Raw genomic sequence first — 16,064 nt, 5'->3', positions numbered from 1 at the left:
TTTTGATAATTCTGCTTAAATTTTATCTTTGGCCTTGATCTCTTAGTCCAAATATCTTTATGGACTAAGATTATTAGGCAAGCAATTTAGAATGTTGTATGTGGGTTCAGCTGGTAAGCCACGGCTAAAGAGAAGACCATAGGCATTTTCTTTGCACTATCGAGATAGCTCTCCTTCTGTCCTCATTGAGATGAATTTGTATCTCTTTAAGTCTACAGCATGAAACTTTCGTGTACTTCTACCCTGCCACACATACCATTAGAAACTCTAGAAAATAGAGGAATTGTCTTATGTTAAAGGATTTTCTTCCTTGGGGTGTGATTGCAAAGACCATTTGCTATATTACCTGCCCTTTATCTAAGATTTTACCAATTTTAAATATTTAGAATTCAGCAGCAGACGTAGCCCCTTCTTACAAATCTTGAGTCCAGCAACCACACAGCTGTTTCAGTCAGAGCAACAATAATCCCCTTCTCACGGGCTTTTAGAAAGGTGGTGTAGGCCTTTGCTTTAACAGGACACCAGGGTCGCCTGACATGAGGTGTTTCCAGGCGGTGTGAGGTGAAAGGACAGCCACACTCCTAGCTTCCTTTCCCCACTTCAGCAGCCAGAGGCCCACCTTTGGGATGGCGTGACTAACACATTTGACTCTGCACTCCCAACAAGCTGCATACCTGACTTACGCTCCGTGCAGCTCAGTGAGAAGACAGCTGGCAATTCTGCACACAGAGGACAGCCGCTTCTATGTTGGCCGGGCTCCAGGGAATGGGTAGTAAGTGCTGATTGCTCCAGAGAAAGCCGTCCTGGGAACTGTGCCTTTCCCTCAGGAAGAGGGCACATTTGTTACCATGGGAAGCCCTAGACGAAAGAGCCTGTCCAGGCTGATGAAATCCAAAACCTTCTTGAAGCAGGAACAGTGGATTGTGTTACACGTTTTAGCTGAGTGGCTTTTCTAACAGCTGACTCTTGTCGCAGATGTGGCACTACATAGTCATATCTTAGTGAATTCTTAAGGGGTTCACTCTAGCCCGAGTCCTCCGAGAAAGGAGAGGAATGACTTCACTGTAATACACAGGGAAGGATGGAAGCAGGCTCCCACATGGTCCTAGGCTGCACTGAGACCAGCCTCGCCGCAGGGAGGAAATAGCTGCCATTTTGTGCTACTGATGGCCAGAATGTTCTTTTTGTGCAGAAGAGAAAGTTTTCAGCTTTGAGTTTGTACTGGCAGCAATGGTAGTTGATTTTAGAAAATACCAAACCTTTGGGGAAATGAATAGTCAAGGAAAGAAACCGAAGTGCCAGCTAACAGTCTGTGTTTTCTTCATATTGTTATAAGCTTGTCTCATTGACAGTAATACAGAAAAATAATATTAACAGGAAATTTGTAACACCAGTTTTATAAGGTTACTATTGGGGTGTCTGTAGTCCAGCTTACAACTAGACTGCGCTCCGTTTTCAGTCTGTTGCTTTAACCCAAAACTTTGAGTATTCTGGTCATTAGATTCCTAAGCCATTTATCATTTTAAGTCATTTAGCCTAATTTATGCATAAAATGATACTTCTTAATGTAGTATTTAAATGAAAAACCAATGTTCAAAATTGTAGGTGTTGCTGAAGGTCCCACTTTCCCCCTCTTTCTTCTGCCTATAAAATAAATCAAAGCCACGGTTCCCATCCTCAGACAGAGCTCTGATGCTGCCTGCCTTTCTGTAGGAGACAGAGAGAAGCCAGACAGACACGGTCCTGACAGAAAGAAAGGTGTGTGCCCTGTGTCTAGCAAGGAAGCTTGTTTGAACAAGAATTTGGGTAACATGTTCCTTTGTTGGGTTTTAGTGAGCAGTTGCCCTGTTTGGTCACTGTAAAGCAAATAGTGTGATGAGCAAAGTAACACATGGCAGCCCTTGTGGCCCTTATGTGCAGCCAGGGATCGTGAGAAAACAGTACAGAAGGGACTTGTACAAGATGATGCACGGCCCAGGCTCTGTTCACGTGGTGCTTCATTCTCGCACATGCTGCTTCCAGCAACCTTGCAGCCCCAGGTATCAAAGCACACCCCCTCCTCAGCTCAAGGATCCAGGAAGTCAGCTTCAGCAGTATGGAGTGAATGGAGCTTTTGGGACCTGTAGAACATAATGCAAAAATCTGGTTTATAATGCATGTCTATATGTCTGTGTATAGAACACTACCTTAGATGATAGGATTTTGTTTATATTGTATACATACATATAAATATATAAATTAACTGTGGAGAAAGCTAGAGAATGGAGTATAAAATATACAAAAAGCCACAAAATACAAATAAAATTATCCACAAATGTTTCAGAAGTCTCATGAAGATAACTTTGGTATTTATAGAAATGTAAACAAGTTTAGCCCCTACTCATTGTGTATTGTTGTTCGAATACTGGGCACTAACAAGCATGTCAGGACTGTGCTAGAGGTTACTAGAGAAGCAAAGGATTTCAGTACTTATTCTGGCAAAAATAACAGTACAAATAGTAAATACCCTGAGAGCAATGATTGACACCTAGAGCATGAACTAACTGTTGTGTCCCCCAGCTCCGAATCACACATTAAATCCTGTTGATTACACAGGTCAGCCATCTTCACGGTGGAAGGAGCTTCACAGGAAGCCATGGCTAGGAGGGGAAGGACCCTGGGAGAGCCAAGTAGAGGCTAGATGGCAGCCGCAGCTTCATGGCCTTCGTGCTGTTTGCCAGTTTCGTCCGGGCTGCTTTCTCTGGGGTTGTCTGTCTCCTACTGCAGCGGTAAATGCCGTGAGTTCCCGAGCACCGTGAGTGGCAGGTGTGGGTATGCAGGAGCACTTGATGGCAGAGTGAGTGGCCCACCTGGACTATTCCCCAGAACCCTGGCTGTGTGAGACAAAGAAAACAAGCGTCTGTTCCGTGTGTGGACCTTTCCAGCTGGATCTGGGAGCAGTTTCTTTTAAGTGACCTAATGGTTTGTCATGCGGTCACTCAAGGTAATAGGATTGTTCAACTCAGTTGAACCAGTGGATTAAACATCTTTTAGATCACAGACCAGTTATAGATTCTTTTCCCAGTCTGTTGAAGCTATTTATTAATATATCATGGATAAATTTACTAACCTATAGTATATTTTAAACTATTTATTTTGAATTGGCATGCAAAGAATTATGTTTCAAGCATATTTATTTTTGTTTATCCTCTTCCCCCCAGCCCCTTTCCAATTTCGTATTCCATGTGCTCCTCAGTGCCTCCTTTCGTCTCGCGGAGTCCCTACTTCCACAGCACGTGTACTTACATATGAACAGTGAGCCCATACCTGCATGTGTACATACATATGAACAGTCAATCCTACCTGCACGTGTACGTACATGTGAACAGTGAGCCCATACCTGCATGTGTACATACCTATGAACAGTCAACCCGTACCTGCACGTGTACGTACCTATGAACAGTCAACCCATACCTGCACGTGTACGTACATATGAACAGTGAAAACTGGGATCTACATGCAAGAGAGAATGTGCAATATTTGCCTTTCTGAGTCTGGGTTTCTTGGGTTAATATAATTTCCAGATCCCTCCATTTTCTGAAAATTCGTCGTTTTCATTATGGTAGAATATAATTTCTTTGTGCATACCACGTTTTCATCATCCATCCCTCTCCTGATAGACTTCAGGTTGGTTCATTTGCCAGCTGCCGTGAGTTGAGCAGCAGTAGACAAGTGTGTGTGTCTGCAGGAGGGTCTAGTGTTTTGCATATATGCCCGGGAGTGTTGTAGCTGGGTCATGTGGGAGTTCTGTCTTTAAGTGTTTGAGAAATCTTCATGCTTATCTGTGCAGTGGACGCACGGGTTGTACTCTCACCAGCAGTGAGTGAAGATTCCTCTTTGCTCACGCCCTCATCAGCATCCATTGTCCTTTGGTTTCTTGATGACAGCCATTCTGACTGGGGTGAAATACAATCTCAAAGCAGTTTTGATTTGCATTTCCCAGATGTTAAATGCCTTTTAAAATATTTATTGACCACTTACATTTCTTTTTTGAGAATTGTCTGTTCAGTCATTATTTTTGAGACATGATCTTAATTATATAACCCTGGCTGGGCTGGAATTCACTGTGTAGACCAGGCTAGCCTTGAGTTCGTAGAGTCAGCCTGCCTCTGCCTCCTGAGCTTAGAGGTGTGGACCACCACACCCAGCACACCCGTTTATTAATTGGCACTTTTGTGTTTGATTCTTGCAGTACAGCCAGCCAAGCCTCTTTCTTACTCTGCAGGCTTTTGTTCTGCTCACAAACCACTTTTACGTGAGGGCTCCCTACACTTACAACAGTATTGGATCCAAACTGCACCTTCTGGGGCAGGCCCAGAGCAGCCCAGCTGCATCCAACAAAGTTTTCTTTTTGACTTCAACTTGCCTAATAACTTGCCAAAACAAAAAGCTAGTGTTTATATTCCTAGAGGAATATAACAGAATCTAGAGTCTCTGTGATCTAGGCGTTAATGTCTAGGATGCAGTTCAGAATCCTATGGCATGTAAAGATCAGAGGAATTTGGACATTCTCAAGAATAAAGATGGTTAGAGACCAACCTGGGGCGACCTGAAATGTTGGAGTAAAAAGGTGAATATTATAAAATAATCTTGTAACTTTCATCAATGAGTAAATAATAGGCTTATCATGGAAAGACCAGAAAAATAGAAGTAACTCTAAAAAAGAAATATAACAAGATTTTAGAATTGAACAATACATTCATTACCTGAGATGAAACCGTTGTTTGACAGAATAGGCTGAACCAATAGGAAGGAGTGAAGTTGGAGGCAGGTGGAGCAGATGCAACCCTGCCTTAAGACTGCCGAGAAGACTGAGAACAGAAGGGGCTGCCAGAGCATGTGAAATCTACATGCCTGCTGCCCAGGGAGAGTCAGGAGAGCACAGGGCAGAGGCAGCAGCAACAGTGTGAACACAGGCAGTGCCTGGGCAGTGTGGCTGCGTCAGAGCTGGGGAGGAAACTCTGAAAACAACTGAAGATAAACAAGGAGAAGATTCTAAAGTGCTAATACAAAACCCAGTTTGTCATTCCTGCACTGAGTCAGGAGCATTGCTCTGAGTGCTGGTCCATCCTGGGCTTTATAACAAGACCATGTCTCAAAAAAAGAAAAAGGAAGGAAGGAAGGAAGGAAGGAAGGAAGGAAGGAAGGAAGGATGGAGGGAGGAAAGGAGGGAGGGAAGGAGGAAAGAAGGAATGAAAGAAAGAAAGAAAGAAAGAAAGAAAGAAAGAAAGAAAGAAAGAAAGAAAGAAAGAGGAACACCTTCTTAGAGCAGCTAAGTGTAGATGTCATCAGGACAAAGGTGTCTGTAGCTCACAGTTCCTTTCCTTCTCCTTATGGAAAATGAAAAGATGTTTCTGCTAAAAGGGAGAGTAAGTTTGTTGATTCCATGATGGCAGAAGATGTTGTGGGCACTTTCTGAAGGGTTCAAAATTAGTGATTAAATCTTCATTTAAAAAATATCTCAGTCCTAGTCCTCCTCCCTCTCCCTCTCCCTTATCTCTTTCTCCCTCTCCCTTATCTCTCTCTCTCTCTCTCTCTCTCTCTCTCTCTCTCTCTCTCTCTCTCTCTCTCTCTCTCTCTCTCTCTCTCTCTCTCTCTGTGTGTGTGTGTGTGTGTGTGTGTGTGCCATCTTTCCAGCCCTAATCTTCAGTTTTGACGTACTGTTGGTTGGAATGATAAAAGTGAAAATTCATATGAATTAATTTGCTACATCATATATTTTGGGGCAAATACATAGCAAAATCTCAGTGGCAAGATGACATTGCTATTCAGTGAGCCTGTTTTAATCTAAACGATGAGTGACAGCTATGACAATACTGAATTAAAGGCATGTTTTCTAATAATTATTATAATTATCTAAACCAGAGGCCCTAAAATTTTAATAAGTTACTTAAGGGTACAACATACATATATTTATTAACCTGCTAGGCATTTAGTCTAAAGTGTTTTAAACTGCTTGAATTATAAATCAGAGCTAGCAGTGTTCAATAATTGCCGGATAATTCTCTGTCCTGTTGTGAACAGAAGCTTGTGTGTCTGCCATTCCTTCTCATGGGCAGCTGCGTCTTCGTCACTTCTCCACTTCCTTTCTTAGGTGTGTGATGCTCACTTGCCAAGGCAGTCCCTTCCAGCCTCGTCCATGCTCCAGATTCTGATGGGTTGGAACTGCGGCTCCTGCCATGTTCCCTGTACATACAACAGCTAAATCCCAGCACATATTTTCCTCTTCCCTTGACTGCCATGGCTCTAATCTTACTCTGAAGCAGTAATTAATAATAAAAAGAAAGCGTACCTGTACACATGGATTAGGATTTGCTGTGTGCCGGACAGTGTGCTCTTGGATCAGGGGTGTTATTGTGCAACATCTTTCCAACAGCCCTATTTTAGAAAGGGAGGGTTTGAAGGATGGAGGGAATTGTCTACGAATCCGGGGAGCAGCATGGTGATCATTCGCACTTAGACCCTGTGCAGTGGCTATCCTGCCTCCTCCTCCTCCTCCTGGCCTCTCTCTCCTTTGTCTGGGCTCACACCTGTGTGACTGGGACTCTCCTGCTGACTCCTCCAGAGTCAAGTCCTGTGGAAGCAGCGCAGGGAAGACGGGCAAGAGAATGGCTGAGTCGGTCGGTGCATCCTCGCAGCCCTTGCTCAGCTGGCCTTGCGGGTGAATTGTGGCAGTCACTCAATCTATGGATCTTAAATTTAGTTCACCTCTTACATCTAGTGGTGAAGAGCAGGGTGTATGCTAAAAAGAATTATCAAAGAAAGATTAAACGTCCTATAAGATGAGGGTACACTTGTTGGGTGTGAGCCCCTTCAGTTTAATCTGTCATTGTAACAGTAAGGAAGCAAGGCTTTCTTTCTGTCTCCTGGCCCTTCTGTTGTCCTGGGTTTGGGCCTTGTCCATGCAGAAACACTCAGGATGGAGCTCAAGGATGTGAAGTAAATATCGACGAATAACGTACTATAATCCCAGCACTCAGAAGATCAGTCAGGGAAGGATCATAAATTGGAAGCCAACATTTTAATAAGCTTTTTACTTCACATTTTTATTGTTTTAATTTTTGCTCAGGGTTCTCCCTATTCGGTGTGTATGAAAATTCAGTGTGGATGTAAACATATCCTTCAAGCTACTACTCAGATCAGTCCTGCCCAAGTCAGGGTTATTTTATGCTGTATAAAAATGACCCTGTGGTAGCCGTTCATGATATTGAGTCTCTAAGGTGATCCACCAGGCTACAAAGAGTTCTCTCTTCAGAGAAATCCACAAATGCCCGTCATACTAAAACTGTGTGATAAAAACTAAAGTTTGGAAATAGGCACTATTGTCTTACTGTGTGAATCTACCAGGGTCCAGTTCCCACAGTCATGGAGGCTCCTCGGGATATGTAGGGAAGGGCAGAGTTCCCCTCTTGTGGAGAAGCTCTGTCTTTGTTCTTTTGGCCTTCATCTGAGCTCATGGGTCTTACTCACGGTCTACTAATATAAATGTTAATCCTATCTAAAAATAGCTCCACAAGGACATCCAGCCTGGTGTTTGATTCAATACCTGGGCACTATGCCCTTGCCAGGTTGCCACAAAAAATAAGACATTTGCCAAAACTCCACTTGACAGATGGCTGTTATTTTCCTAAGTCATTGTTTCCTTGCTTGTGGCCTCCTCCTCCTCCTACAGAGCATTGTGGTGCTCAGTTCTCCTAACCTAACCCCTCGCCCTAGGCATTGTGGGTCCCAAATCGTCCCCAGCAGCTGCAGGTTTCCTATAGTTTCCTCTTTTTCATCTTCCTTATATTCTAGAGGGAGAGTACCTGCCTTCTGCTCTTGTTTTTTCCACACCCTTGGGTTAGGGGTTTGTTTTGTTGTTGCTTGATCAGTTGGTTGGTTACTTGCTTTTTTGATGACAAAATACCAGGCAAGAAGCAGCTGTAGAAGGAAGGGTTTGTTCTGGCACACTGTTTGAAGGTACTCAGTCCACGGCTGCAGGGAAGCAGCTGAAGAAGGAAGGGTTTGTTCTGGCTCATGGTTTGAAGGTATTCAGTCCACGGCTACAGGGAAGCAGCTGAAGAAGGAAGGGTTTGTTCTGGCTCATGGTTTGAAGGTACTCAGTCCACGGCTGCAGGGAAGCAGCTGAAAAAGGAAGGGTTTGTTCTGGCACACGGTTTGAAGGTACTCAGTCCATCACTGCCAGGAAGCTGAGGCAGCAGAGCAGCCAGGAAGCAGGGAGAGAAGAACACTGGTACTCAGATTGCTCCCCCTTTTCCTTCAGTCTTTAACCCCAGCCGAAAGAATGGTGCTCCCATATGAGGAGTGCGTCTTCCCACCCCAGCCGGATCTAGAAATGCTCATACAGACGCTCCCAGAAGGCTGTCTCATAAATGGCTCTAGATCCTGTCCAGTTGGCAGCCAGTATTAACCATTACAGCTCCTTCAATACTCAACAGCCTTCCACTGGTTGTTTTTAGAAGATCCCTGTTCAATCATAGGTGGAATGAGTTTGTTTGTTTGTTTGTTTGACTAGTTGGTTTTTATTTTTTATTTTTCTGACTCCTAATTGGACCCTCACAGGTGCAGTGACCTTCTGGCAGCTTGCAGTCACTTAGCGGTTGGCTCATTGTGCAGTTTGAGATGAGCTGAAGTGGGGTTTTGGTCCCTTAGATGGCCATTGCTTTATATTCCTCATTACCCTGAAGGAAAAGAAAAGCAAACATTCTCATTCAAAAGACAAACAAGCACAAAAACCTGCCAGCAAACCGGAGTCTGGGGAGTCCTCATCTGGCAAAACAGACCTTGGAAAGCCAACATTAGTATACTCCATATTGAAAGAATTGAATTCTAGGGAAGTTTAGGAGATGCCCAGATAAAACTAGTTTAAAGTTCAAGGCGAATACTAAGCACCTGAGAGTTACAATAAAAGAATTTAAGAAGGCTCCTGTAGGCAGACATATCAGCCGACAGAATCTTCTGTGAAGTAGGTTAATGAGAACCGTGCAGGACTAACGCACTAAACAAATTCGGCACTGAAACAGATCAGAAACTCCTCAAGCGTCCCGAAAGGTGTCTGGTTGGAAGCTTAATACAGTGAAGGCAACATTCCAATTCACAGGTGAACATTTGTTTGATGTGATAATGCTGCAGTTTGTTCTGTTTTATATCGTGGACAAAAAAAAAAGATAAAGAGTACCTACATGTAAAATAGGGTAAGTAACTAGGAGGAATCTTAGGACAACCCTCCTGAAAGGATCCAAGAGTTAGATGCTGTGAAGGAAATGGGGCACACATGGGACATCAGGGAGAGACGGTGGGTGAGGAAATGGGGGGGGGCGCATGGGACATCAGGGAGAGACTGCAGGATGAGGAAATGGGGGACGCATGGGACAGCAGGGAGAGATGGCTGGGTGAAGAAATGGGGGGCGCATGGGACATCAGGGAGAGACGGCTGGGTGAGGAAAGACAGTTTCCAAAGGGACCAGATGGAAATATTTCATTGTGTTTGACAAAAAGTTGCTAAGAACTGATGTTCTAATTCAATTGAACACTAAGTGAAAGCGTGAATGGCAGGCCACAGAGGAGGAGATGTGAGTGACCGGTAAACATCTCCAAAAGTGATGAACTCAGAAACCAAGCTGTTGATTTTCATCTGTCAGGTCTGCCCAAGACTAAGTGATTGGTAACTCAGCTAAGATTGTATAAGCAGGCACTAGCCTACAGCCTTTGGACAGGGCAATTTAGAACTCCTCTGTATTTATGTTGTCGTTTCTGTGGCTAGCAGCTTCCATTTAGGGAGTATCATCTTCAGTAATGAAGATTGCTCTACATAGGTGTATTTCTTCTCTTGTGACATCATACGGTCATGGGAGGGAAAGCTGAAAACCCGAGATGAACATAGTGAATAAGGTTCCAGTCACACTCCGGACATGGCTGTCCAAACGATTTCTCTGGTTCTAGCTTCATGGCTCACGTGGTTATGTGAAGAGCAGAGCATCATGGTGTTGTGTGAGCCTGTTTGGTTAAGGGCCGGGGATGGGGCAAAAGAAAGGGTGTTATCGTAATCAGGCATCCGTACTGGCCTGACCTTCAGGTCCTGACAGGATGCGTCCTCAGCTGTAGCCACTAAGAGCTGTGGACATTCACTACCTTCCCCTTTAAAAGGGCCCTGCCCACCTCACATCTCTCCCTCCTTCCCTCCCTTCCTCCCTCTCTCTACTCTCTTCTCTTCTGCTACTCTGGTCGCCAGAGGCTGGTTTCTCCCCTCTCCCCTCCCCCCTTTCCCATTCATTTCCCCCCAATAAAAACCCCCACCTGAGCTCTGTCACATGGTCTCTTTGTCTCACACACTGCTTTTTTTCCAAATTACAGCAGAGTCTATCACTGCTTTTCTTTTTTATCCATATGTATAGAGAAAGAAAACTGAAAACTGAAGAACACACGCACACACACACACACACACACACACACACACACACACACACGCAGCATTGGGACTGACTTAGAGACTGGAGGTAGGGTTTGAAGTTGGACGCCTAGATAAAAATCATTCACTTTTTCTCTATCATTCAGTAGTCTTCACCATGAATTAAAACCATTTGTCTTCGGCTCACATTTCTGCACCCCCTCTCCAGTACACTTGGGTCCCTTTCTCCAGCCCCTGAAATGCAAGCACAGCATAGTCTCCAGGCTCTGAGGCTGCAGCCACAGCCTCTCTTCATTCCACGTGGCACTCTCGTCCACCGGCCTTCATTCCTGCTGAAACCAGGGAGCTCTAAGTCACCTGAGCCCTCTGGGTCCACCGGCGAAGGCCGGCGGACAGACTGGTTCGGCTCCTCCTCCACCCGCCTTAGAAGGGTTCCAGTGTAACTGTTTTCCAGCGGAATGAACTTGTGATGAACTGAGGAACCCAGGACTTCTGCCTCCCAGCCCCGTGCCCAGTGCATCCTTGACTTCTCCAGCCAGAGTCAAAGATCCTGTCTTAGTAGCTGTCCTAGTTGGCTTTTCTGTTGTTGTGATGAAAACACTCTGAGCAAAAATAACTTTGGGAGAAAGGGTTGATTTGTCTTGTGCTTCTAGATGGCATTCCATCGCTGAGGGAGGTTGGCGAAGAAACAGGCAGAGCCATGGAGGAACTCTGGGTACTGGTCCTGCTCAGCCGGCCTTCTTACACGGCCCAGGACCACCTGCCTAGAGATAGTGCTGCCCACAGTGGGCTGGGCTCTCCAAATGAGTCGTCAATGAGGACACTCTCTCACAGAGCTGGCCGCAGGCCTGTCTGATCTGGGTTGTTCTTGAGTTCTCTCCGATGACTCTAGGCTGTGTCAAGTTGACAGCTGAGACTGACTAGGACAGTGGTACCCAGAGGACTGCCCGTGTTAACCTTTGCCATTGGAGAAGAAAGGAATTAGGTACCCGATGGTCTCAAAGTTAAGGGTAGTTAGAGCAACCCTGCGACAGAGAGCAGGAAATAGAGCATGGCTTAGCCATTCTATATGCCATGGATGAAAACCATCAAACTTCAGCTAACAGCTAGCATTTCTGGCCCACATATTCTCCCCGCACACATGTGGAAAGATCCACTAAAGTTACTGTCTGTCACTTTAAATGGGTGTGGCTTTTTCTACACAAAAATGTTAAAAATATTAAATAAACATATTGTAACTCAAGAGAGTACCACACTCCCCACCCACTCCTGCCAAGGGAATGGAATGTGGTGTACGCCACAGCATATGTAGAGAACCTTGAATATCACCTTCCGCCCCATTTGAGATGGGTCAGTCTTTTTGATGCGTCACAGCCAGACTAACTGGCCTGCTGTCTTCTGGCGAGTCCACTGTCCCCATCTCCCATCTCTTGGTAGGGACCCACTTGGCTTACAGATGTCAGTGTCCTTATGTCTGGCTTCTCTGTGCCGTTTGGACATCCAGACCCAGGTTGTGGGGCCTGCAGAGCACATGCTGTACCTGATGAGATATTGCCAGCTCTTTCTTCACTCCCGAAAGTGAAGCCCGGCTGGTAGTGTAGCCTGTAACCCCAGCACTTAGGAGGCAGAATCAGGAGAGTCTCTGCAAGTTCAAGGCCAGCTTCATCGATGTAGTGAGTTCCCTGTACAATGACGAGAAAAGAGAATCAACTTGAAAGCTTCCAGCAGCATAAACTTAGAAAGGGTAGGAAAATGGGGGGAAGCGGAGCTTACGCAGCAAGCTTCACAGATCCTCTGAAGGAAGGCTACTGCAGAGACAGCCTTGCTGGAAGTCATGCAGCCGCGCTCCAGCTGCTGCTTGTGTCTCTGAGCCAGGACTGAGTAAAGAGCCTGGGTCAGCATCTGCTCGCTGTGAAGGGAAACTGGCAGCTCAGTCACTGTGAATTGTCGCATCCACGTGTGATCGCTCGCCTTGTGAGCTGGCGTGCAGCCCTACCTCACGACTGATGCCGCTGTGTTGTGTCGTTATGCAGCTGTGGCGTCACCATCCAGGTGTCTGAGGTGAAGCTGCTGTCCTTTTCATCCGGGCAGCTGACGGTCTTCCTCCCGGCCGAGGTGAAGGCCATTGGCACAGAGAACGATCATGTCCTGCCCTTGCAGGAGCTGGCCATGCGGAGTCTCTACCACACCTACCACAGGGTTCCGAAAGGTGCGTACACGGCCTTCTCTTCTGTCCCAGTCAGGAAACGAATACCTGGCTTTTGTCCTGTCTGATTAGTTTTCATCTTACATTTTTTTTGTTGTTATCATGACAACGTACACATTTCACACTAAATTGACTATTTTAACCAACTCTACAGTTCCCTGGTATTGAGTTTATTAGTGGTTTCCCTGTCCCAGCCTCTCCTGAAGCTTGTCCTATGCTCATATGTGCAGGACTAGGGCTTTTCTTTGAAAAGTTTTAATATTTTCAACACTGGTTTCTTTGGTACCTTCTGCAGACACACAGGAACATTCATTAAAGTGTGTTTTTTATTGCAAAGGATAGTGGTTCCCAGAGAAACTGTTTTAAGTAAGAGAAACTGGTGTGTGCAGGTGTGTTTGGGCGAGGTGAAGGGCTGGCAGTGGCGAAGCAGAGTTAAATATCTCCTCCAGAAGAGCCCGGCTCTGCCTTTCTGTCTCCTCCTTTCCTGCAAAGGTAAGGGAAAGAAACACGAGAAGCCTTTGGCGGTGCTGTCAAGCAGGCCAATGCTTGCTTTGGAACGGGTCTAGCCATATGTAGACTGCAGAGGTGTTGTTGACACGTATCTGAGGCTCCTCAGGAAAGCACCTAGATGGGGCTGGGGACATGGCTAAGTAGTCGAGCATGTGCAGTGAGCTGAGACCAATTCCAGCAGCAGCAGAAACGGAGGGAGAAAGGAGGCAAACACGAATAAACAAAGACCATGCTCTTAAGTTTTTATTTATGTGTGTATATTAGTGTGTGAGTACATGTATGGGGTGAGGGCTTCCGTGGAGGCCAGAACGGGGCATCACATTCCCCCACACCTGGCATGGGTGCTGGGACCCAAACTCAGTCCACTCGTGGAGTGTCAAGTGTTAAAGCTGCTAAATGCCTTGTCTTTGCATTTGGGGAGGGAACATGGAGTTCAACTAAAACAACAACAGAAAACAACTTACCCTTCCAGGAATATCTAGTTAGTCCAGAACTAAGCTATTTTTAAAGATTTATTTATGGAGTGTGCGTATGTGAGTGTGTGTGTGTGTGTGTGTGTGTGTACATGTGTGTATGCCTCGCACTGTATACATGTGGAGGTCAGAGAGTAACTTGGAGGAGTTAGTTCCATGTGTGTTCCAGACATCAATCTCAGGTCTTGAGGTTTGGTGACACTCGCCCTTACCTACTGAACCATATTACTGGTCTGGAATCTGTTTTTTGTTTATCTCTTTTGCTTATACTGAACAGGAAAATTTCAGTTATTTACTTATATATGAATTACATTTTCCTAAGTGGGTATTGCTCATCCTGGGCAGATATAAAAGGCTAAAACCTTCTGTTTCTTTGCTGAGTGGTCCCCCTTCCAGTGCATGTTTAGCATGAGCGTTAAGACAGCGTAAGCCCGTGTCAACTGCCTGGGTGCTGAGAGGGTTTGCTGGCCTCTGTTGCTCGGACTGGGCTGGGGAAGAGCGGTCACCGTTTTTGTTCATGGGAACTGAAACAAGGAAAAGCTTGGTCTCCTGATTTTTCGCTCATCCTCTTTGACTCCCAGCATCTGATAGTCGCCAGTAATTAGCCTTTTCATAATTGAGCTTTCATTGGCAGTTAATTGAGCAAGGGCCTGGTAGCTTCAGGGAGAACTTAATGGGAGTTGGTGAGAGCCTTCAGACCTCGTCCTCCTCCAATTCTCTGACTTATGAAAGGCTACAGAACCCGCTCCGCGTAGACGGACGCCTTTTGATCCTTGTTCCTAAAGACTATTTGATCTAATTCTTTCCTTGCCTCTGCCTCGGGACAGCTTCTAGCTGCTCTTAAAAGAGTGGATTTTCATTTTCCCTTAGTGTCAAAAATATAAAAAAAATCTTTCATTTCCTAATAATGTTAGATTTTACTGAATACCTATCAGATAACAGAATTTCCAACATGAAGTACTTTTAACTGTTTGAGCTTATTTGGTCACAAAGAGAAGTGTTTTCAAACGTCCAGTTTAAGGAAATGGATTTTTCACTCATCTGCCTGATTTTTCTCTTCTGTTCCAGATCTGAACTTTTTGTCTCCAATCTCATTACCCAGAAGTCTCCTGGAGCTGCTGCACTGCCCCCTGGGGCACTGTCACCGGTGTAGTGAGCCCATGTTTACCTTTGTCTATCCCAAGCTCTTCCCCTTGAGAGAGACACCGATGGCAGGCCTGCACCAGGGGTAATCAGGCCTAAGTGGGCACCGTGGTTCACACCTGGGCCGGGGAGCAGCGCGGGAGTGAGGGGTCATGCATGGAAGGGGTGTTGACTGTACAGCGGAAAGGGGCTAAATCAGCAGTTCTCAACCTGTGGGCCATGACTCCTTTGGCGGGATTGAACGACCCTTTTCACAGGGGTCACCTAAGACCATTGGAAAGCAGATACTTACATAACAGTTCATAACAGTAGCAAAATCGCAGTTAGGAAGTAGCAATAAAATAATTGTATGGTTGGGAGTCACGACAGCATGAGGAACTGCATTAAATGGTCACAGCATTAGGAAAGTTGAGAAGCACTGGGCTAAATGAAGTGTGGCCACTGTCACTACTCCAGGAAAGTCTGGCTGCCCCCTTAGGCTTTAGGACTTGCTCAGAGCACACACACACAGCAGTGCGTGTTGTTAGGAGCAGCTCGTTCATTCGAGCTCGACCCCTGTGCAAGAGGAGACAACCTTCGTATACGGAGAGCTCAGCCTTGTGTTCGCCTGGCATAACCGAAAGCGTGTGACCACACTGTGCGCACAGGCTTGTTTCTGCTCTGCATCTAACTCTCTCGACGGCATTCCCATGCCACTCTGTATTTCTTGGCAGAGTGCCTTGAATTCATGAAGAATGTTCGCTAAGTAAAATCCAGAGCCGATACTGTTATTTAGAGAAAGAATGCCAGACAGAGAAAAGTAGGAAAGCATCGGAAAATCCCCACGTGCCTGGCCGTGCCTTATAGGTTTTCACATCTAATTTTATTTTGTTTTTGAGACAGGGTCTCATATAGCCCAGACAAGCATGAAACTAGCTGAATAGCAGGGGATAGCCTTATCCTCCTACCTCTGCTTCCAAAATGCTGGGATTGCAGACAGGCCCCATTGCATCCAGCCTAAGTTTGAATACATCAAAGCTAGAAGGAAGAAAGAAAGTCTGATGTCTAACTTGTCTGTGGAGTATGGTGTTTGAGGTGGGGAAGTTTTCAGGTGGTTGTTGATGCCAGCAAGTGTTTCCATTGTGATCACTTTTGTTTGAGACATAATATTGTTACGTGACAACCCAGGCTGGCCTCAAACACAGGATCTTTCTGCCCCGGCCTCCTGGGGGGGGGGGCGGATAGATGGTCTCACAGGTGTGTGCTACCACCCAATGTTGTTGGGATCATTTTTATAAAACTCTTT

General features: G+C 45.6%; 1 protein-coding gene across 6 annotated transcripts in view; it reads left to right on the top strand.

The window, feature by feature from the left end:
• Lrrc28 (leucine rich repeat containing 28) overlaps nt 1-16,064 on the top strand; it is a 122,088-nt gene that overhangs the window by 89,340 nt on the left and 16,684 nt on the right. For all 6 annotated transcript variants that reach the window (XM_038313541.2, XM_038313543.2, XM_038313542.2 and 3 more), the window contains 2 exons: nt 12,481-12,656; nt 14,705-14,864. In XM_038313541.2, coding sequence (XP_038169469.1) covers nt 12,481-12,656; nt 14,705-14,864 — 336 coding nt within the window. The remainder of the gene's footprint in view (nt 1-12,480; nt 12,657-14,704; nt 14,865-16,064) is intronic.

The sequence above is a fragment of the Arvicola amphibius genome, chromosome 12 (genome assembly GCF_903992535.2).
Source record: "Arvicola amphibius chromosome 12, mArvAmp1.2, whole genome shotgun sequence".
NCBI classification, from domain to species: domain Eukaryota; kingdom Metazoa; phylum Chordata; class Mammalia; order Rodentia; family Cricetidae; genus Arvicola; species Arvicola amphibius.
This window is presented reverse-complemented; position numbering and strand designations above follow the sequence as displayed.